A 24,030-nucleotide genomic window follows, 5' to 3' on the forward strand; every position below is an offset into this window, starting at 1 on the left:
AACTTTGCCTTAAAAAAAAAAAAATGTATAGAACATTTAATTACTTTGTGACTGGATTCACCATCCAAACTAGTTGTTGTAACAAAACATGTTCCATCTCCTCTACTACTTGATAGGAATATTAAATCACATGGGAATTTTTCATCTTCTTTTACCATTACAATATCTCCAACCTAAGGAAAAAACACAAGAAAATAAAATGCATGTATGTAGCAGCCCAAATTTCAGATTTCAAAACTAAAATCTAGATTAACACAAATATTTTGAAAATTCAACAATTTTTATTTACACCAGGATTTTACCACAAGAGTAAAGAACTACAGAAATATCTCTGGAAAACTGAATTATACCTTGCAGAATGATAGAGATCTACTGTTTACGGCTTTCCTCTCAGGATAACCATCTGGCAAGTACTGTCTTATTAAGTTTTGCAACATTATTTGAGAGATGGAAGATATTATCCTTAAGACTAAATAAAACAAAACTGTTTCAAAACCACCAGGAGATATGAGCTACTCTCACTGGCTCATGAGGATAAGCATCTAGATCCAAATATTACAAGTAGGTGAAAAAGCCAACAATTCCAAGTCTGCTGATGAAAACAGGATACATTTTTAGCATAATTTAGCAGAATTGTGACTAGAAGTCCATCCTATTTTTATCCATTTACCCTATTTTAAAGGTAAGCAAACTAATTTTTATTCATGAAAACATAGGCAATATTTTACAGCACATTAGAATGCCACAATAGAACAGCCAGCCAATTACAAATTCAAAATATTCTTGCAAATCATTCAAGAAAAATGGCTTTTTCTACATTTCTGGAGGTTAAACAAGCAGCAAAGCCATACTCTATATTCTAAGAATATCAGGGTTTTAATAAAAATCCCATCAAAAACATACAATTTTTGCAATTGTTCATGTAGGTCAACATCTGTTGAATATACTTTTATGTCATAATTTATTATAATAAGAATCAGCTTAATCATTGTTCTTGTTATATGCTTATAAAACAAAATTCCACTATCCTTAGCAGTTGGCAGGAGTCAGTTAATTCCAGTTAAGCAAAACAGTCTGATAAAAATCAGCAATAGTAACATCTAAAAATAAATTTTTAGAATTAAGATAATAAATGAGATTTGTCTAATTGTAGATATGAAAGAGGCTTTTTTTCCTTAATCAATAGCAATGAAAAATTGCAGATTGTACACATGGCACAGGAGAATGCAAACTCTAAGCATACCTGCAACAATCAGGTAAGAAATTCTCATTTTCCTCATCCTAAAACAAATAAAAGTACTAGCGCATAGCACCTTATTAAAATTTAAAAGATGTTCCAACATCTGCCACTATGTCAGCTAAGGATGCAAAGGGGACAGGGACAGGTTCTTTCTGATGGTGCCCAGTAAAAGGGCCTGAGGCAGTGGGCACAACCCGCAACATGGGAAGGTTCACCTTGTTTTCATCCTGTGGGTGACTGAGCACTGCAACAGTTGCCCAAGTGGGGTAGTGGAGTCTCCCTCCTTGGAGAAACTTAAAACCTTTCTAGATAGAGTCCTGAGCAAACAGCTCTTGGTGGCCCTGCTGGAGCTGGGGGTTGGATCAGCAAACCTCCAGAGATGCCTGCCAACCTCAACCATTCTCTGATTGTGTGAAAAAGAACTCCAACTTTCAGCAATTCTTCCTTCTTTAGTTGAATGCCCCCGGGCTTTAGCTGCAGACCTCTATACAACCTAGCCTGTTTTCTCATGTAACATAGAGCTGAGAATTTCACCCATTTACAAATACACTTAGATATCCCTTTCCATGAAAGTATTTTCAAGGTCTGTCTCTCCTATAATTTAGTCACCCAATGTACACACTCTGAAAAGCAACAAATAGGGGAGAAATTAAGAAAATATGGGCAACAGATTAACCACTAAAATTCAAAATCCAGTTGCATGGTACTTGACTATTTTTGTTTGGAATATTTAACTGGTTAGGTACACACCTGGAATTCTCAAGCATGTGATGCCCTAAATTTTTTTATTACCAGGAAGCCCTAGGCAGAAACTATCACACTCAAATGGAAGGTCACAGCAGAAAGGCTGTGAACACTGTTGATGCACTTATGCCCAAAACCCGCAGAGCATAAAAAGACATATTGGAAATAAGAAAATTAAAAAAAAAATCTATCAAATTTTCTGAGTTCTAAAGAAAATAATGTTAAGAAGTTAATCTGCTCATAAAAGAAAAAAAAAACCAAGCAGCAAAAATTAATTTCTGAAAATATATCAAGAAGGAAATGATGCAGCTTTCACAAGGTCAATGAAGAGATTGTGATTTGATGGGTTTTGAGAAAATATTTAGAATGCATTGCATCTGTACATATGCATGCATCTGTATACATAGCACTGACTGTCACAATCAGGCTTAAATAAATTAATAATGTGCAAAATAGTAGTTATACCCCATCTCTGAAAGTGTTCAAGGCCAGGTTGAATAAGGCTCTGAACAACCTGGTCTATTGCAAGGTGTCCCTGCCCACGGCATAGGGATTAGAACTAGATGATCTTTAAGGTCCTTTCCAACCCAAAGCATCCTATGACTCTGTGATAATGACAGTAGACAGAAAATAGAGAAAGGATAACTTGTGACAGAAATTCCAAGTTAAAGAATTGAAAACGAAAGTAACATTTATGGAAGGAGTTAGTTAATTCTAGTTAAGCAAAACAGCCTGATAAAAATCAGCAATAGTAACATCTAAAAATAAAATTTCAGAATTATGATAATGATGCCATGAAGATTTTTTGCCTTTTCTTTTATACCCCTGTTACACCTTTTTTACAACTTCTGTATTCTTAGTGCTTTTTGTCTACGTTCTTGGACTTGTTTGTCAAGCTGAGAGACTAGACATTTTAGAAGCTTCATAGGTAGAGGATAGTGTGCCCCAGACCCCAAAGTCCTCTCCAGAACACATTCTGTAAACCAAGATAGAACCATCCAAGGGAAGGCTCCTTGGGGAGGAGGGCTCATTCAAGCCTCTCATTGGGGAATTTCTGATAGATATGCTAATTAGTAAAACCTATAATGTGACACCAGATCTTATGGGTGGAATTTGCGGGGTGCATTCCGGTGCATTTGACCTGGACGTGTGCACCTAACGATCCTTAAAATAAGGATCCTTAAAATAAGGTAAAATCCCTTTTCCCCTTCTAACCATGTTTGACTCTTGATTTTAAGACCAGGAAAAGGCATCATAATAAATGAGATTTATCTAATCTCATTAGACAGTTTAACTCACTAGGAGTTTAATTTTATAAAAATATTTTATTCAGAGGCATAAAATTAAAAATTAGTATACTGTGGGTCTAATCTCCATTACATGCAACAAATGCTACATCATCACACTACATTTCTGTATAACTTGTTTTATGTGCGAAGTGTACAAGAAGGGTGAAGTAAAGTCTGACTCACAAAATCTGTCAAGTTACTTACTCTTAATTTTCGGCTTTGCTTTCTAACCAGTTTACCGTGCTGAATGAAATGAACAGGGCACTGATTTATTGCATTGTCAGCTTTATGTCGCAGCCAATCTTCATAACCCTAGAAAACAGCGAAATGGAATGATGCAGTGATGCACATTTGGCTATAAAGACACAGAATAGCTCTAGCTTGCAAGAAAAATTTTAAGAATTATCATTGATCACCGTAAAGGAAAAAAATATTCTCACTAGAACAAATGAAATTGTGATACATGTCAGTACTAAAGTTGTGCTGGATATCTATGAAAAAGAGCATTCATGGTTACAATTAGTCAAACAAAACCATGTATTTTAATGAAGACATTTGGATGAATAGGGGTTTAGAAAGCATAGAAGAGTTTCTGGTATTTAAGTGATCATCTCTTGCTTATGCTCTGTTGACTCCAGTAAGTGCACAGTACTTATAAAAGCAGTTGACTAGAAGGAAGAAGTGTAGAAAATATATTTTGGAAGAATGGGACTTTATCCTGCAAGATGATAAAGAGATGACATGACAAAAGGTTGTCATATTTGATGACTGTCGTACAGTTAAGCCAAACCTTTTAACCCTATATACAATAAATAGTTGTGAAGAATTTTGTTTCAAGAGACTTTGCAGAGTACCCTATTTTTCGTGCTCAATTACCCCATGAATTTGTGTTTTATACAAGCAGACAAACTAAAGGACAGGGAATTGCAACTTTCCATTGAAAAGGTCCTGCCATATGACAAAGATTGGGACTGACAAAGTCATCAGTGGTTAAGAGATGGAAAATACCACTTGTAGTGGTATTTTTACATAGCATTTTTACATCTAACTCTTTTGAGCACATTTGAAAATTCAGTGCAGAACAAAAGTATCACTACTTTGGATGGTCTCAAAAATAATCTGGGAACTCAGAGAGACTTTATGACTTTGCTGTAATATACTTCCAGGGGTTGGTACAGCTCCTCGAGCAGGTCCCAAAATCTACCCAAGTCACTGAGAGAAAAAATCAAGGAAATACACAGAACTGCAGTACCAGGCACAGCACATCATAACCCAGGCTTTGGTTGGTCACTGCTAACAGTAAGACTTTAAAGTGTAACATTTAAAATCTTAAGACTGGGAAAGCCACACTAAAATACTAGCTCTTGCACGTATCACAACTTCTACTCAACAAGAAGTGAATTTAACAATAGAATATACTCAGTGATGAATAGTTACCACTGTAAAGAAAGAGAAACACAACTCTCCATGGCTTCTTTGAAGACTCATGAAGGAAAAGTCTGCATTTAGCATAAAGACTGTGAAGGTAGTAAGTTATCTATTAAGCTATCTATTAAGGGACAATCAAAATTATCCTGGTTTGGGTCTATCTGGGGTGGAGTTAGCTTTCTGCACAGCAGTCCTGTGCTGCTGTGCTTTGTACTTGGGACTAAACCAGTCTTGCTTACACCCCAGCATTTTGGCTATGACTGAAGAGTGTCAGCATATCAAGGCATTCTGTTCAACCTTCTCCCACACCAGACCAGCAGGGTGGGGGCGGGCAAGAGGCTGGGAGAGGGCACTGCTTGGACAGCAGACCCAAACTGACTCAACTGCTCTCTTTAGTTTTACTTTTGCTCACTAAATTACTCACCTGTTTGATAGCTGTGACAGTGATGACAAACAAAAGTGGAAGTCCACTTGTAACTGGACTAGTAGGTGTATCAATAATTAACTGCAACAAAAAGAAAAAATATTTTCTGGTTATATTTTTGTGAATGTAAGCAGTCAATCTTTCAAGTAAGATCTTTCAAGTAATTTCACCAATATGTTACAAGGCATCACAGAATTTTAATTGAAAAGAACAGTACTTCAGTACAACTTTCAGAATGTGTACTATACTGACAAAAATTTGAAAATTGGATGCTGTAAGAAGATACAACACTGTAGTTAGATCACATTAACATCCAGATGTTAATGCCTTGTAAAAATATTTGCTTGCAAGACTTTAAGGAAGTATTAGACTGGAAAGCTGCAGCTTTGGAAGCAAAATTATGGAGCACCATTAGAAATTAGCATGGCACTGGCTTTACATGCTATACAACGGAGCTGTTCTTATGCATGCAAAGAGTAAATTCTGAAATACTGAGCTGGGGCTTCTGCAAATATAAACAGAGAGGCAGAGTTCACAGAGGGAGTGCAAATGACAAAATCTAAGTTGTCCTGGGAATCTGCTTTTCTTTCTACAGAATCTGGTCTGCAAAGTAATACTGCTTCTCACTTAGTAAGATTTTTACTATTTAACACAATAAGTGATTGTGAAAGGTTCAGAATTAAGACACCTAAAAAGCAGCACACTAGTTATTCATGGAACTCATTTAAAAAACAAGTATTTATGTACCTCTCTAAGCAAGCATTGTATCAGTACCTATTATTTCAGTTTCTCACAGGCTTTGATGACAGTACAGTTGGAAAATTGCTGCCAAGACATTATTTTGTTATAAATATCATATTTTTGCAAAACTAACAAAACCTTATCATCAACAGAATTTAAAGTAACAGTTTTACTGATGTGGATGCTTATTACAAAATAAAAATGACAGGCATTATTTTCAATTTTATCAAGACATGTTTTGCCATCCAACTAGAGATGCTGTCAAATTCTCTTCAGATTAAGTTCACATTTACAACCTGGAAATTAAATGAAACACCTTTTTGTCACATCACCCGTGTAAAAGGCTTTTTATGCTCAACCATTTACATCCATGGTCATCAAAACCAGTTAAGTTTTAAAATCTTTTTCAACTTCTCCCTGTTTTAGAAAGAGCGCAGAACTTACTGGAAAATGGGAGTAGCTTACCTGAACAAGGAAAATGATGAGAAAATAGAAGTTAGCTATTCTTCTGAATTGCTCAAACAAATTTTTTGGTATAAAGTTCCAAAACGTGTACTGAAAACAAATGCACAGATTATGAGCGTTTGTGAAGGAAATATTGTTCACACTCAATTTTATAACTAACATTTCAAGATTAAACTAAACAAGAAGCAGGCATGTTTTGGTTACTTAGTTTAATAATTTACTGAATTTGAACCTTAATTGACAAGCATGTATTCTCAGAATAGCATCATTGTTCTGACCTGTGATAATCTTTCTACTAGGGACTGCAATAATTTTTAACTAGCAACAATGCTTGTCCAGAGTTAGTGTCCAGAGTTAGTTAGTTATGGAATAGGTTATTTAAAGCATTTTAAAATTTATTTAAATTTAAAATTTATTAAAAGCATTTTAGTAATTTCAAAGACCACTTTTAATTCACTTTCATGTTGTATTCATGACTTGAGATAGGTGGCACTCAGAGCTAAATACACAGTAATAGCAAGACAACCAAATAAAAGTTGTTGGCCCCTCTTCTGTTCCTTGGCTGGGACACAAAAATACTCCTCAAGATAAACTACAGTGGTGAGTAAGTGGCTGCATATTTCTGTACTAATTATCACAAATTATCACAAGTGTTATAAAATGACATGAGAAACAGTACATAAAGCTGCAAACAGAAAACACAAAAACTTCAAATTTAAAAAGTCATGTAAAAGTGATAATGGACCTTAACATCATCTAGTCCCCTTCCTCTGCTCTGCAGCAGGTTCAACTCTCTTTACACAGCTCATTCTGTAGCTCCAGAAAAACATTGCAAGGATTGCTTATTGGAACACATGTAAAAAATGTCAGCTAAAACGGTGTAAAAAGGTTTGAAAAATGGCTTCAGAAAACTAACACTGCTTCATCTTATTATCCAAATTATCCTTTGACATGTAATAAAATGACAACTCCAATAAAACTTTCATTTCAAACGAGATGGGCTAAGAAGCTTATCCTAATTTATTTGCTCTGTTACAAATGTGCCTTGTCTCCTCTTGGCAGATTGTACTTACACTTGCTGATAACCAAATAATTCCATGAGCTAGACATCTTCTGAATTTGGCCCTGAAGGCAAAGACAGACAGCGCTCCAGAAGGAAAGCACTTCTATTACATCTGAAGACAAAAAATATCCCTGAGAAATATGCCTTAAATGTACGTGAAACCCTATTATATAGAGCAGTCTTTTTACCTCTTGGGAGTTAAAGCCTGAACATGTGTAAGACATAGGAATGAAATATTCTTCTTCTATCGTGTGCCAAAAATCAGTATATAACCTAAATATGCCCTAAGTTACCACTTATCCTACATAATAGCTAGTTCAGTATTAAATCACCTGTGAGCAAGCCAAAACTCAGGCAGGCAGACATGCAACAGCTAGAAAATCAAGTGTTCTAGTCTTGCAATTAGAACACTTTTCATCAGACAGGAATGTAGCATGCACTACCCATTATCCTACAGCTACTTGGAATTTTCAAAGAGAACAAGTTAGACTTGATTATTTTTCCTTGCACAATGCTGATCATTCAAAACTGCTATTATGATAGATGAACATATAGATTCTATTTGACAACAATTATTGCGTATTTTCATCATTAACTTTATCAGGTAAGTTATCTTTGTTTTCTAATTTTATCCATTTATTTTCTAAGAATCTCTGCCTGCTGCAAAGAAAAATCAATAGAGGTTTCAGTGAAAAACATTTGTTTACATTTTTCTGTTTAGCTCTTTTGATAGAAATAGTATTTTTGATAGAAATTTGATAGAAATAATATTTTTTCCATGGTAAAGGGGTTTTGACCGTAAAAGTTCAGTGATTTACACAAGCCCCCAAATCACGTGATCTCTTATGTAATAACAACATATTATTGTTGGACTAGATATTTAAAATATCTGATTGAAGAAGCAGGTAAATAAATTAAAACAACAATCCATAAAAAGGTTGTTCACCTTTACCCTTAGTACCCAATCCTCCTCACATTCCATCCTTAGTTCACTGCCTTCCCTGCCAAGCTGTGGTCTTTCCACAGCTCCACCTTTGATCAGCAACTCTCTTAGCTGAATAAAAGCAAATAATATGGGAACAGATCACTTTTATGGCTGAGAAGTGTTTCCTAAAATGGATGCTTTTTTAACACAGACTACTTCTTAAAATTTATTTTCAATCTGATAGACTTTTAGCACTTCGAGACTCTGAGTTTCATGCATACAAAGTATGTCTTTATTCTGCCCATTCATCTTAAACAGAGAAGTAACGATTTTTGCAGCTTAGGCAAGAAAGAACACTAAGATGTCTAGACAGACCTGCCCCTACCGAAGCCATCAGTAGCTCAGAGCAGTATCTACAAATGTGCAAGTAATGTTTAATCAACATAATCACTCCCTAGAGAAGCAATGGAGGGCCTGCCATTCAGAACAATATTTATCTCATGACTGCTGCATTCAAGGCAATTTCTCTAATGTAACTAGGCAGGAACAAACAAAAATTTTTAAAGCAAAGTCATTAAAAATGACGATATTAAATCCATCAGATTACTGTGCTCGGAGTTAATAACATCATCTGTCTTCTTCAGATAATTTCTAGTCATGCTCTTTGTAAACTCTTGAAAAGCAGTTTACCTATATTTAACTACCTTTTTTCCACTATAATTCACTTGAAGGGCATAAGTTTATCCAAACAGTTACACAGTATTTAGATATAAACTGGGGACAGCTTAACTGATCTTTACCAAATGCTACAAAAGAATTAGAGGCCAGAGCTTGGGTGCTTTTTACATATGGGAGGTAACACATCAGACACCGAGCAGTAGTAGTTATGGATTCATCCAAGAGAATAACACATGGTGCCAACAGATGCATCTGAAACACTGTGCAAGAATCTGTAAGATCAGTCTGGTGTCAAAACAGCATCATTAAAGTAGATTTTCTTCCCATTTATAATTGCAGTAGCACCTGCAGCGCTGGTCTATTTCTGCACTTGTGAGCCCCTCCATAGTATTCCCACTTGTGCCCCTGGCTCCATCTCACCAATTCTTGCATCCTCTTTACTGACAACATCTTGCTTTCAGATCCAACACATCTTCATTGCAGCCAGATACACAAACTCAAAAATGTAAAATACACTGTTCTTGACACTGTATTTTGACCTTTTCATTTGCTATCTGCATGCCAGAATTTTGGCTCATGTTTTAAGCTTCTCTTTCTACCCTAAGAGGCAGATTATTTCTTAAGAAAAAGGAGAGTTTCTTAGTAATCACTTTACATCAAAACCTGAAGCTGTAAGAAAAGGCACTTCATACTGAGTTTTGTCAACATTTCAGTTTCTTACAGATTATTTTAAATAGTTACCACCTCTCTTTTAACCCACTCTGATTTCACTCTTTTCACTCAACCTTTTTTACTGTTTCTTGTAAATGCTTAAAACTATTACAAAACAAAATCTACTATATTGGTTTATCCCTGGTTTGTAGACATCTTCCTATGATGATTTTCATCCCTTCTGCAAAACAAAATTCATCCTGAGAATAATAAAATCAGGGTAGTATAGAAAAAAAGCTGATCTTGCAGTCATTTGTGTCCATGGTGACTTCAGTATTTTTTAACATACACATTTTTGTACTATCTATCAATTACCAAGAAACAATGCATTCTTAAAGCTGCAGTTTAAGAACTAGATTGCAGGCATGTGTGCATATCATAGAATGGTCTGGGTGGAAAAAGACGTTCAAGATCTTCTCAAGCATCCTGTGCCAACCCCCCTGCTGTGCGCAGGGACACCTTCCACTTGACCAGGTTGCTCCAAGCCCCATCCAAACTGACCTTGAACACTTCCAGAAATGCAGCATCTACAGCTTCTCTGGACAACTGGTTCCAGTGCCTCACCATCCTCAAAGTAAATCTAAACCAACCCTCTTTCAGCTTGAAGTCCTTTTCCCTTCTCCTATCACTTAATGCCCTTGTAAAAAGTCTCTCTCCAGCTTTTTTTGTAGTCTCCTTTCAGGTACTGGACACAACACTTTATATATAATACCACCTTACACGGTATTATGTTATTTGAGCAACATAAATATTACATATACTATATACATATAGGTAGCCCTCTTCAATAGAATAGCTGAAAAAGCTCTGATCAAAAGTTTCACGGTTTCTTTAAAGGCAGTTTTATTTATAAAAATAATACTTTTTTGAAACACAATTTGTCTAACTATATAGAGTAGAAAACAGGTAGAGAAAACTATAGCAGAGGGTATGAAAAAAACAGGAAATCAATAATTATCTGAAATCATAGGAACTGAGTAGAGAGTATGCCTTGTCTAACCCAAGTGACTCGCTTACAAGCATATAGGAAGTTTACAGCAGAACTCATCTATGTTCTTCAGTGTATTAAACTAGTATCAGGACTGACTCAAAGCAAAAAATGCAGACTTCTGTGCTTATATGCTACTCAATAGAATTGGAATATTTTAAAAGTATTTTGCCATATTTATGACAATTTGAAACGAATGTAGAAAGACACAATAGATAACAAAAGATAACAATATTTTAACAAAAGTATTAACATATGCACCATCTGCACAGTGTGTATCACTCCACTGAGGGAGGGACTCCTGTTTCTCCACCTCACAGGGTCATTCACAACACAGGGATCAGTGGAAGCTCTGCTACATGTAGAGCTTTTACAAGTGAAAAACCAGCACCAGTACATTCAGAGAAAGTGCAAAAATGAAACTGATTTGGGGACATTAGATCAAATGGCATATTTGATGAACAAACATACATATGTTAGCATAGGATTTTGTAAAAACAGTTGCTGATAAAACAGGATTTCTGTTACAAACAAGTCTATCCTTAGTAGTCCCTGTTCAGCAACTCTCAGTCTTATCAAATAGAGGCTATCAACTCCAGGAGTTCCTCTGACAAAGATATCCCCCAGCATCTGTAATTATCCAATTATAATTCTTAAAAAGAAAAAAAAAACCTTGCAGCAAAGATGATTGACTGAAGACAGAAGTCACAGAGAATACTAGGAAAACAGAAGAAAGAGTGTGTGAGAGCAAGCAAGCTTCATGTTCTCACTTGTAGAGAGAGAAGAATTGCATCTGTCTTCCCTGGTGTTTAGGTTTGGACCTGCTTGTTTTCCTTCCTTCTGCTTCTCTCTTGCTACATGCAGACTCCATACTGATACAAAAAACTTAAAAGGCTCTGTTAGGGGGAGTACCAGCAGAAGATAAAATATTGCTAATAATCCTGGACTGAGCCATGGGAAGGGTAAATGGCTTCTCCTGGGAATACAAGGGACGTTGCAAAGAGCCTCTGACCTGGAAATCCCACACTGAGCAGGCTCATCAAGAGCCAAGAAGAGCTTTTCCTTGCTCTCTCTAGGCACTGGCAGTTATCCCCAGAAGGACACTGTAGCATTATGCCTGGAAGAACTGCACACTCATGCACTCCCATCCGAGCTGGCCCCTTCAAGAGTCCAATGATTCAGATGCATTTTAGCTTTACTGCCAACCACGTCCATTTACTCTTCTCATCTCTAACAGCTCCTGCCCTGCTCACTCTTTGGCAGGGCTGGGTACACCTGACTCTGCAGCCCTTGCAGCATCGGATCTGACCTCCTGCTTCCCCCTCCACACTTCCCTCAGTGTGGCTGGCAGTCAGGGGATTACCCAGGCAGAAATAGAGAGCTCTGTGACACAGCTGCTTTTAGAGCAGATCAGTACATTCACACTAAGAGACACAACACTACACTCCCTGCATTAGTCCCTGTCCCATGCGCATTTCTGTCTACCCACCCTCTCTGCCCCCCAGAGTATGCTACACAATTACGTATCGGCTTCACAAACACATGACCCTGCCTCTTCCCACTGTGAGCTTTGGATGCTTTTCTGACTTTCAAATGTCACAGCTTAGGGCTGTGTTTGAACTCCTCATCTTTAAACTGCTACGTCACAGCCCTAGAGAGGCCAGACAAAGCCTTCCAGTTATGAAGCACCACCTTGGAAAAGTGTGGGACAGCCTAGGTCTGCTGAGTTCCAAGTGGCTCATCTTGATAGAGGTGGTTTAGTATTTCTTTAAGCTTCAGTATTAACATTTCTTCTAAATGTGGCAACAAAATGAGAAATCAGAGCACACCCAGTCTTTGTGTGTTTATAATGGCACTATGAGCGAGTGCTGCAGGGAAGAGGTACAGCACAAGGGCATGAATTTCTGCTGAAAGAAAGGAATATTTCAACATCATCTGCTGAAACATGTCAGAATTGCTTAACTTTATTTAACTATTAAGTCACTGCAATTACTTGAGTCATCTCAATGAGATTAGCACTGAAGGTAGCTAAGGTTTCCCTGGCAATGTATAGGATTCTCAACTCACAGCATTATTGTCTCAGGCCACTATCACAGAAATCAGTGTTTGGATCAGTATTTGATGAAAAGTCCTAAGGAAACAGGCAGACAACAGAAGACTGCATTATTTGTGCAACAAAACCAGGATCACTTCTGATCCATGAATTAGCATACAGCATTACAAACAGTGGTACTGTTCTCCCATCTAAGTTCACGTTACTGCTTTTCTATAGGAAGAACAGGAAATAAAGCTACAGCACAACTGAGCACTTTGTAATTTCATGTATAATTTAATTTCAGTGACATCTCTTTAGGGCAAATTCTTCAAGTAATAGTTCTGCATCCACTGTAGAGTCAATCTTGCATTTCATTCAAGAGTCACTCTTCAGTATCATCTTCTGGGAGCATAAGCCAGTCTCCAGTTATGTTGGTGACCTAGGCAAAAGTGGGCCCTGTAGCTGTAAAATTTCTCTTTATGAAACTATGACAGTAGAAGTTTGCAGCTGGATAGGACTACCAAGGCAAAATACTGTGTGTGTGTTGATTACCCACAGACTGAAAGGAACTTCCTCTATGGGTGGTATGGGGGGAGAAGAAAAGAAAAAATCAGTTCTCCTGCCTAAAATTAATTTTGCCAGGTGTCTCTGACACACAGGAAATTCTCTCACTCAACAGGCTATTCCTGTCTAGAAATTTTTGAAATGTTTGGTTCTTTCCTGTGGTTCCTTCTTTATGGGTTTTCTTTTGGGTTTTGTTTTTTTCTAAAAGCCATAAGCAGCCCTAATTAAACATGTTCCTATGAACTCTGTGTTGTTGCCGTAAAAAAGATTTTCTTTTCATTACAATTTTTCCCTCTGTTCAGGAGAAATGTAGACATCCAATCAGTCTTCAATTCATCAACTCAGGTAGAACAAGAAATGCAAATCCCTACTTTGTCAACAAATGAGATCCTTGAAGCATAGCAATTCTAAAAAGGTATTTGATTAACTTCAGGAAAAGGGAATTTGGATATTGAAAAATATTAAATTACTAACAAACTAAAACCATCATCATGCCACTACATCAATGCATAGTTGGCTATGTACTGAATGATCCGTGTATGATTCCACTGGCTTGGGAAAACGTACAGACCAAACCTGAGCAAAGGCATGAAGCAGCTTCCACACAAACAATTACTGAACAGGCTAAGGCTATTCCTCCTGGAAAGGAATATGATGGAAGACCACCAACAGAAACAAGATTATAAACAGGGGATAACAGTCATTATCAGATTCAAGGGTTTGGAATATGAACTCAAATTAACAGGAAGCTTTAAAATGAAGGCTCAGTTACTTTTGGCAAACATTTCTACAATTGGAGTGCTCTTTATTCTGAGAATTTATATGGGCTTAAAAGGTATTGAAGGAATTCACAGAGGAGAAATCCATTAAAGATTACTAAATACAAAATCATATTCCTAGCACAATGATATGAAGCCTGAACCTTAAGGAAGTTTTCTACTAAGAAGTTATTTTATAATTTATCAGTTTTTCAAAAAGTAAAATCCTGTTTCAGAAGGAAAAAAGGTTGTTTCTCACAAAGTGTTGGTAGTTGCTATTGCTGACTAGTTTAACTTACAGATTAAAAGGAAACTAAGTTCTACCAAAAAGTAAATAGTATCAAAATGTGTATATATTATTTTTTTTTCCAAAAAGCAAGCCACCTCCCTACCAGTTCAATTACTTTATTTCTTTTTCATTTGAAACACTGGGGTTTTTCTACCAGCTGATATTTTGCCATCCTGCAGCACTGTCATGTGATAAATTCAATAGAGGGCACATAACAGCCACTTCAAAGGCCAACACCCAAGGCAGCTGAAGTAGCTAAAAGTTAGATCAACAAAACGATTCATGCTACAAAGGTCAGTGTCTCTAGGATGTAAAAGGAAATGTATGCACAATCCAAAATACATGAGTTTTTGTCTTTTACTACTTTAACACACACCTTTTGCAATATATTGTTAATATCATAATTGAATTAACACATCAAAACAATATAACACTTTTGTCTGGCCAAGGTCTGTCTCTGCATCATTTTTCACAACCAGGAATGTATCATTAAGCAGACAGAGCATTAACCACATTCCACAGTGACACTAAAATGTACACGAAATATCCCTCTGCACTTGAATCAAAGTATTACCTTGCTGACACCAGGAAGCCTCTGGTGAAGCACAGTAAAGTGTACCTTTGGAAGGACTAGTAAAGTCTACAGTTCATATTACTGCAAGCTGCTGTCTTTTTCAGGGCAGCTTTACGACATGACATTTTTTAGTAAAGCAGCATACAGACAGGCTAATTGATGACATTTTCTCATGGTCTTCAACTACCCTTTTTAGAAATTCATTTTGTCTTAAATTGGTAAAGTCTGTACTTGGAAGTTTAGAGTTCCTCATCCTTGAAGAGCAATCACACACTTTCTTACATAAGCACTAAACACCTATAAAAGCCCAGCTGAAAGTTACTGTCTGTCTCGCTGATGAAAGAGGAAGGAAGTATCCTTCACGGTTGAGGCAACATTATACTGTGTGCTTGCGAGCACGTACCTTTATTCTACTATAACAATTATGGATTTGCCATCTTAATTTTGGACATTTTAGCATTTTTCAAGAAGTTTATGTCTATGTTCCTTATGCTGTAATAGGTGCCCCCTCAGGAGGGTTCAGAGGCCAGCACGGGACAAGGACAGGTGAAATGGTAAGAGGTAGCAGCTTACAGAACCATAATGAGTGTTAGTCAAGTCACAATGGTGCTTTATTCAGGCTGTTTGGGATGGAGCATGGCAATAACAGTTTACTTGAAAGGGACAGCATGGAAAGTTGTCATATACAGACAACATTAAAACAGTCATTAAAACAGCTTTCAGCAGTCTAAGGAACTGTTCAATATAATGAAGAATTTACATGAATTCTGTTCCCTCCTGAAATACCACCACTGTATTTACTTCCACAAAGACAAGCTACATTTTATTTTTTAAAAGAGAGAAGTTAATAATAAACAGAATAATTTAAGATGTTAATAATAAACAGTCAATAAACAGAAAAACTGAGAAACATCATGTATATATAAATGTATATATTTCCACGAATACTTTTTGTTTATGAAAGGCAATTTACAGATACAGTTCACAACTAAAGAGTTTAACATTTAAAATATTTAATGGAATATGCTTTATAGCCAAATAAAAATACAGTGAAGTCTCCATCCTGAACTGGTTGAAGTCACACATATATATTAATTTCTGGCAGGGATTCCCTAGCTCAAAATAGGTTTAAGTAATATTTTTAAAAAAACCTCACTCTGCACAGCAAAATAACTTGAACTTCCACTAACTTCATAATCACAAAAAGACGTCAAAACACCTTGCATAGTTGAACAGTATGTTTTTATTTCAAGAAAACTGTCATCAGTAACTTCAATGGCCCTATTTACATAAACCCCAGATGAGATTAAAAAAGTAAAAAAAATGCCACAGGAGTACAAAGATTTCATTAAGTGTGTTTACTTTTCTATAACTCAAAAGGCAATACAAATCAATGTGTAGAGCACAAGATTTCCCACTGTACCAGTTTGACTGTACTTCATATGCACTTCATCTGTCTTAACTTTTGAACATTCAATCTAATTAAAGATGCCTAAATAAAGCTTAATACACTGTCTTTGAATGAAGTATGGGAAGAAGGTATTAAATACAAAATCTCACATGAGAAATGGCTTTCATTATGTTAATGGATGGCAAGTTCAGGTCAATGAGGGTAACACCTCAGTTCCTTGAGATCACAACGCTACCAAGGTTCTTAAAACAGCTGGGGATTTGAGACGCTATTCAAAAAGAAATTCTCAGTAGAGGACATATTATTTTGAATTGATTATTTCATAATTGGCTGAAGGTGTGAGCTCATGAGGATTAAAATCTAAGCACATTACAAACTTGGGAGTTCTTGAGTTGTTAGCCATACATCACCTGCAAGCATTCAAATTTCTATGCCACTGCAGTGTAAACCTTTGGCTAAAGCAAGCCAGCTGGAAAGTACCAACATCCCAACTGCTCACAAAAAGCTGCTGGAGCTTATGGAAGTTCAAACTTACTAACTGAAGTGAGGGACAACAGGAAGGTTTCTAAAGAGCACAAATGTATCACACTACCAAGACTATGATTCACTTGCACGTGAATAACAAAGACTACTGACAAAACCCCATAGAAACAGTATGAGCTTTTGAAAGGAAAGACACTGTTGTGGTGGAGAGAGTATAATGAATCTAAGTGCTCAACAAACTAAATTATTTCTAGTACTTTGAGGTATTGCTTTTGAGTACAAAGGATGCAGTCTTTCTTCAGGAAGATTTTATTTACTCCAGGACTGCCTCAAATGAAAATTGCTTTCTTCTTTGTGGAAAAGCTCATTATTACTCAAAGAGTGTACTATAATATGTACTGCAATAAACATGGGAGAAATTATTTTATTTCTGTTCATTTTAGAGACAACTTAGCAATTAGTCTCCCTAGAAGAAGTCTGAGATATCTTCACTTTAACTTTGCTGGTTGTGGAAAGGAAAAATATACAGGAAGACTAGGAAAAAATCTTGAAGTAAAAAAATAAACACAAAGTAACTTCAGCTGATTTATCTAAATGAATGAAAGAAAATATTGGTACCTTTGATGAGACTATTCTATTATCTGGAAATCTCTGTGGAATGTACGCTTCAGCACCTGGAGGTGGTTCATGATGCCCAACATAAATAGTCCGACTGTCCACCCAATTCTCTTCTCCAGCACACTACGGGAGAAAAAAGAGTTACTGTGTCAGTTCAGTCTATATTTCTGCAGTAACGAGTCACACACTGAATTAACTAATCACATGCCTGACCATCAACACATACACAGCCACCAGCACATGACCCCTCACACTTTTCTGTACCAGCTCAAGACCACCAAAACACCTAAAGCCAAGTCAAATGTCAAAATTGCCTTAACTGCACTGCACTTTCCCACAGCACAATGAAAGAGCATCCATGAAAATCACTATTCCGACTTTTTCATTTATAACTGAAAAAAGGACAAATGGTTTAGGATTCTCACTCAAATTACATATTTAGTAAGTATTTATGTTTGTTACTAATTTTACCACTAAGAAAATCTGTGCTAATTAAAATATTTTTATGTATGACAAATACTTTACATTTTGAAACTAGCTGCCCATAACTTGGTATTTTATTTGCAGTAAAGTGAAACTCTGTTCTCCTGAAATACTAGTAGTAATCATTTCCCCACACATGAACAAGCTTAGAGACTCTTAAGCTGCCAGGAAAAGACCACAGCTTGTCATCTCAGAGCACTTGCTCTTCTATGAAAGCTGTAGAAAAAAAAACCTAGGTGTGCCAAATGATCACATTCACATCATCAAACTCCACCACACCTATAGCTTCTCCAAAATCAGTACTTCTGTGTTCTATTAACTGTAAAAAAGTACAAATCACTGCATAAAAGTGTAACGCTGCATTCCCCCCACTGCTTTTCTTATTAAATGCAGGCCTTCCACATTGTCCCCACCCTTCCCCTTCCCCTAGCCCTGGCCACGCCCTCTGGTTCTCCCCATTGGTTCCAGTACCCCAACTCCACCCATGTACCACCCCTGCACCCTGAGATCATTCATCCATGTGCTTTCCCCGCCTCCCTCGTCCCTATATAAATCCCCAAGCTCCTGGGCCGCGTGGTTCTCTCTGCCTGTGGGAACCAGCTTGTCGCCCTGTAATAAAGGTTCCTCTGAGGTGCACATGGAGGGACCCTTCTCGCCTCCTGTACTGTCACCGTGCTGCGGAGCCGACAGCTAGCGGGAGCAGGTACGCAGGGCTGTCCGGAAGGACTACGGGAAAGTGGAATTGCCGCTCTATCCTAAGCGGCCTCGCAGTGCTTTCCGAGAGGGCTGCCGCTTGCTAAACCAAACCAAGCAACGCAACAGGAAAGTATTTACACAAAACCAAGATAACCAATTTTTTAAATTTTAAAAATTAATTTTTTGGGGGGGACACAGATTATAAAATGACCATCCCTTGGTCAATTGTCTTAATTCACACCTACCTTATGAAAAACAGTTTTGAAGCACAGAACACATTCCAAATGCTTGGAGAAGCCCAGGCATCAGTAACTTTAACATCATCGTATGGTCAAAACTGAGGTAATTTAAATATGTCATAATTTAAACTCAAAACCTCTGCTTTATGTCACAATGATTCATTTACACATACTTTCATTAAGCATATTGGAGGGAAGCTTCTTTTCTGCATCTTCAACAGCTACATTTATTTAGTACATTAAATATGTCCTGAAAGTGCTCTTGGGCACTGGTGGTTGATTGTCTGTCTCTATAGGTAAACTGTCAGACTTGAGCAAACTAACCCCGAACAAATAGTGTGCCTTTGGTAGTTTACACAACCAAAGCATCATTCCCCAAAGCAGCTGGATGTACCTGTGCAGTTCTTGACATAAAAGCAGAATTTAATCATACAGATATGGTATCTTCTTTTCCAACTAGTCTTGATGTCAATAGTTATAGGTCCATTTACTTTACTACTACACACTTGGCTAGTAAGTCTAAAATAAAATTTTGTTCTTAAACTTAAAAAACATTCACCCTAACATTTCCTTCATCATTCATATATATATGAATTTTCCACTGCCTTAAGTGCAGCACAGCCAAAGATCACTTTCTACATAATTTATTGTTGCAATAGATGTATAAAATCTTGCAATACTCTGCAAATTTGGAGCAGTTAAGCTCATAAAATAATTATCTATGTGATGTGCATGACTTTCTTGAGGTTGGAGAGAACATAAAAAATATAAAAAGAAAGCCTATTGGACTCAGACTATTAACCACAAAATAGCTGAGTAGGAGTCATCAAGTAAAATGTAAAGCGAAGTAGAAGGATTAAGGAAAAGCAACTTCTATCATCCCAGAAGTAGATACTAAGAAGCAGACACAAAGGACCTAAATCATTACTTGATTCTTACACATGACAGAAAAATGAAGGCATTATGTTCAGAAGATACCAAAGGACAAAACTGTAATACTAGGCATAAAACTAAAACCAAAAGTAAACCCCACATTTTTCTTATGTGTTATTCAACTTCCAATAACTTGAAAGAGTCACTTAATACATTATATGAAGCTGTTGACAAAGGAGGTGAAAATGAGAGCCACTCGTAAGACTCACCAATGGCCCAGTCAGGGCTTATGCTAACCCCTGTAACTGCCCCGGCTCAGTGGGAGTGCACACACATTTCTCCCGTGCCACATCTGGCACAGACTGGAAACTAGGACAGAGGTCGGTATAAAAATTGCATTGATTTTCCAGTCAGACAACTTCTCCCTTACCACCAAGGGGACTTGTCAAAAAGTAAAGTGCCATTCAGCCCACTTCTGAAGACCAGGTAACATTCTTTGAGCAAGCCAAAATATTTTGGAAGGAATGGAACACAACAGTGTTTCCATATTCCACCTTACTTCTATGACAATAACAAACCAAATAACAAATGGTATCTTTTACCATTTTATTGGTACACAATACTTTTTTATCTTGTCAGTGCCCTAAATGTACAATGCACACAAATTACCTACTGACACTTGCACCACATAATACTCCTAGAAATGCAAGGGAATGTGAGACATTCCTGTATAATACATTAAATTGTACAACATTCTTTAGTTTTTCATTAGGAAGGACATTCCAGACATAAACGCAACAAAAAGGTTACTCCTGATAAGTGAAGTGCCTGCCTGAGTTCAGAGATGACTACATAAAGGGCTAATGGGAATACCACACAAACTTTGAACACCAAGAAGAAATCCCTCAGCTTCTCCTTCCCTCTACAGGGGCCCAGCTTGACAATTTATCTCTAATTATTATTAACCAGTCCAAGACAGCTTGACAATGCTTTTAGTTCAAAAAAGCATTTTTTAAAGTTTCACTGCATACACTGACTCTTTATCAGGACTCACTTAAAACAGGCCTCTGAAATTGCCAATGAATCTGGGAAGACAGCTCTAAACAGCACCCTCCTGCACTACTTGCCAGTATTTACAGGTCTGATAGCCCTGGAGTATTGTGTCAACACTAAGTAAACCAACCACTCTGGAATTTGTGTTCCTAAAGCAAGGCATTACTTTAAGCTTCAGTATAAAACGAAGACAATCTCTTCTATTAGCTTTAATTTGACCTGGTTTTATCATGAATTGATAAACTTACGACAGATGTATAAAACCATATCTAACTTAAACTATCTGCTAGCACAGAACATTTTTTATTTTTCATTATGTTAATAGACAATAGAAAATAAATGCACTTTACTAACCTAATTCAACAACTTAAAACCTCCAAATCACTCACAGTCCAAGAGTAAAAACTGAGCAGGGAAGAGTAAGGCTCTCTTTGCCAGTGAGGTCAAACTGCAATGCACAAAGTCACATGCACTGCTCAATATGGCAATAAGGCAACTCACTTGTGTGAAGTAGAGAAAGATACTTTTAGAAAAACAGCACTGTAAGTCAGGACATAGGCCACATAGAGAAATCAAACCACACCAACTGAATGTCTGGTAATGCCAACCTCCAAAGCCAAACACCTTGATCTGAAAGTTCTTTTAGTGTTCTGGTATTACAACTTACAGAATGACACCAGAGTCACTGAAAAAAACAGTCTGATGCTGCTGCCAGAACAATGAACAATAGTCACTTCTTTTTTTAAGTTTCATTGCTTAAGCCCATTAAGAATATGTCCAAGAAACCATAAATAAATCTTAGCATTATCTGCTTCTATTTATAGCGTAAAGCTCAGTGTACTGAGACCTAGTTTTATTGGCACATCAATGAAATGCTACATAGCTTTTACTCTTTCAAGCAGTGTCAGCAACCATGAAAGCAAAGACCAGCAAAAGATTAAGGCATCTTTTCCTAACACTAAACAGAGACAGTTAACAGGATTTTACCTTTAGAGTTCAAATATTTCTGCAGCTTATTTTTTTCTGATTTAAAAAATCAAATTGAAACTAGCTTGAGATTCACCTTCATGCTGCTCTGGTAATTTTTATCTGGATTTAATTTAAACAAATGTATTGCCTGAAAAGGCAAGAGGCTTGGTATTCAATGAGTGACAGCAAAAGGATGATAGGAAGATGCTAGCGGTAGTTGCTGGAAAAGTAACTGACTTTGAAAGATTCCAAGTCTTTCCACATATTTTTAGTAGAGATTTAATGTATGATTTCGAAATCAGTGGAAACACTGAATGACATTTCCTGACTCTCCACTTGAACTATTAACTTGGGCATAATTACCAGCAACAATCTTCAGTTCAATATTGTATTTTGTCTCCAAATAATATAAATACAAACACTATTCAAATAAGTTAATATGCACTAAGTACAGCTGAAAACTCAAATCAGTCTGCCCTGGCCAGGCTCTAAGTACATTTCACTGAACGGTATTCTCTCTTACTTTTTTCTAAACGCTTTTTGATTAAAAGGGATAGTGCACTCTAACCACAGATTTGACAGCAACAAGTTCTCAGCATCCACTATAGCCTTGTTCACCCAGGATGTGACTCCATTCCTCCACACAGAAGTACTTCACACCCATAAAGGCAGGCTTTACTAACAGCCTGGCGTTTTATTGAATCACTGATATTTGATGTCAATTAAGCAATTAGCACCACTGTTAAAACTGCACACTGAACACATGGCTGCTCAACCACTTTGGAGTTTTAGGATCACAGATACTGACAAGCCATTATCACTCAGAATCTACAGGAAGAAATAATGGCGCACAGTGTGAAAAAACATTCATGCATTACAACATCTCTGCACTAAAGGCTCCCGGTTTCCAATTTTTCATTCCGTGAAGAGAAACAACTTCAATATCTCAAAGCTGTAATTCACTATGGCGAAGAGAAAAAAAGTTATTTTCCTTTCTAATACTGTACAGATACTGTCTTTATCATATACTCTTACCAAACCATGAGATCATATAATCTCATCTTTGTCTTCATTTGTCAAATGTACTGAGTACCTGCTCTTTTACACTTGACACCATTCTGCAGAAATAGGTGCAGCCATCTCCCTTTGCAAACAATGGCACAGTGTGCAGATTTTTACCTCATCTTTCCAAATCCAGTCCTTTTAAGGGTAGATTTGATCTATAGATCACAAAAATCCATCTAAAGAAATAATAATTTTTAAATAGTCTACATTTCCTAAAATTGCTAACCATTAAAATATATTAAGCTTTTAAATAGTCCACTTTTGCAAAAAAAAAAAAAAATCTTTAATTTGTATGTATGTGTTAGTGGAGATAAAGGGTGAAATTCTCATTCATTTAAAGGATCTTAGATTTCAAATGACAGGCAAACTCACAAATATGTATAGAGAGAGAGCACTTAAGCTTTACATTTTGTTCACAGCATTACACCAGCCCTTCATATGAATTGGCCAAGCTAAGAATGAAGACTAACTTTGAAAGCTGTTAAGATTGTTATGTTTTGTATGAATATAGAATGGCATAGAAAACCAATATAATTCATATAATTATCAGATAAATACCCTATCAGGTTTTATGTTCTGAAAAAGGACTACCTCAATATGAGACATTGTAAACAGAAAGTAAGTTACTCCATTCACCTACAAGTCATGGACATATGCCATTAAATAACTAATTTAATGGAATACCAAAATGCAGCTCTTCAGAGGCAACCACAAAAAAACCCAAAAAACCAACCAACAAAAAACCAACCCCAGAACAACTCTCTCCCAGAAACTTCTATGACTAATTAACACGTTTCCTATGGGTCACCCATAATGGGATCTGTTGCCACAGAATATTACTGCATTTCATTCCAACAAATGAATTTTAAATTCTTGGATGACAAGTTTTGTCAGAAATAACGTTTGAAATCAAAACTGCCCCAGTCAATTGCATACAAATCACAGAATACTGGACATAAGTATATGCAGAGAGAGAACAAAGAAGATAATCACATTCTTTAACTGCAAATAGATTCTTTTATTTATGACTCTCAGGGAAAATATGTGATTAGAAGCAAAAGCAGGTACATCTTAACTACATAAAATGGTGCCAGGCCGACAAGTTTTCCAACCAAGCCATATCTCTACTCCTTCGTGGATCCTGGTTTTCTGATCTTTCTTTCCACCTCCTGCAAGGATCTTGTGCATACAGACAGAGGGGAAATGGATTCATAGCAATAGGCT

The 24,030-nt window shown here is 36.7% G+C and overlaps 1 protein-coding gene across 11 annotated transcripts in view; it reads right to left on the minus strand.

Annotated features, from left to right (window-relative positions):
* The window catches only part of ATP11A (ATPase phospholipid transporting 11A), a 121,385-nt gene that overhangs the window by 44,261 nt on the left and 53,094 nt on the right, over nucleotides 1-24,030 (minus strand). For all 11 annotated transcript variants that reach the window (XR_004238427.1, XM_032100531.1, XM_032100530.1 and 8 more), the window contains exons 2-6: nucleotides 17,429-17,551; nucleotides 6,332-6,421; nucleotides 5,126-5,206; nucleotides 3,478-3,585; nucleotides 45-173 (exon numbers count right to left, since the gene is read on the minus strand). Coding sequence is in view for 10 of the 11 variants with exons in the window: in XM_032100531.1 (XP_031956422.1) it covers nucleotides 45-173; nucleotides 3,478-3,585; nucleotides 5,126-5,206; nucleotides 6,332-6,421; nucleotides 17,429-17,551 (531 nt within the window). In the remaining variant the exon portion in view is untranslated. The remainder of the gene's footprint in view (nucleotides 1-44; nucleotides 174-3,477; nucleotides 3,586-5,125; nucleotides 5,207-6,331; nucleotides 6,422-17,428; nucleotides 17,552-24,030) is intronic.

Source organism: Corvus moneduloides, chromosome 2 (genome assembly GCF_009650955.1).
Source record: "Corvus moneduloides isolate bCorMon1 chromosome 2, bCorMon1.pri, whole genome shotgun sequence".
Classification (NCBI taxonomy): Eukaryota; Metazoa; Chordata; class Aves; order Passeriformes; family Corvidae; genus Corvus; species Corvus moneduloides.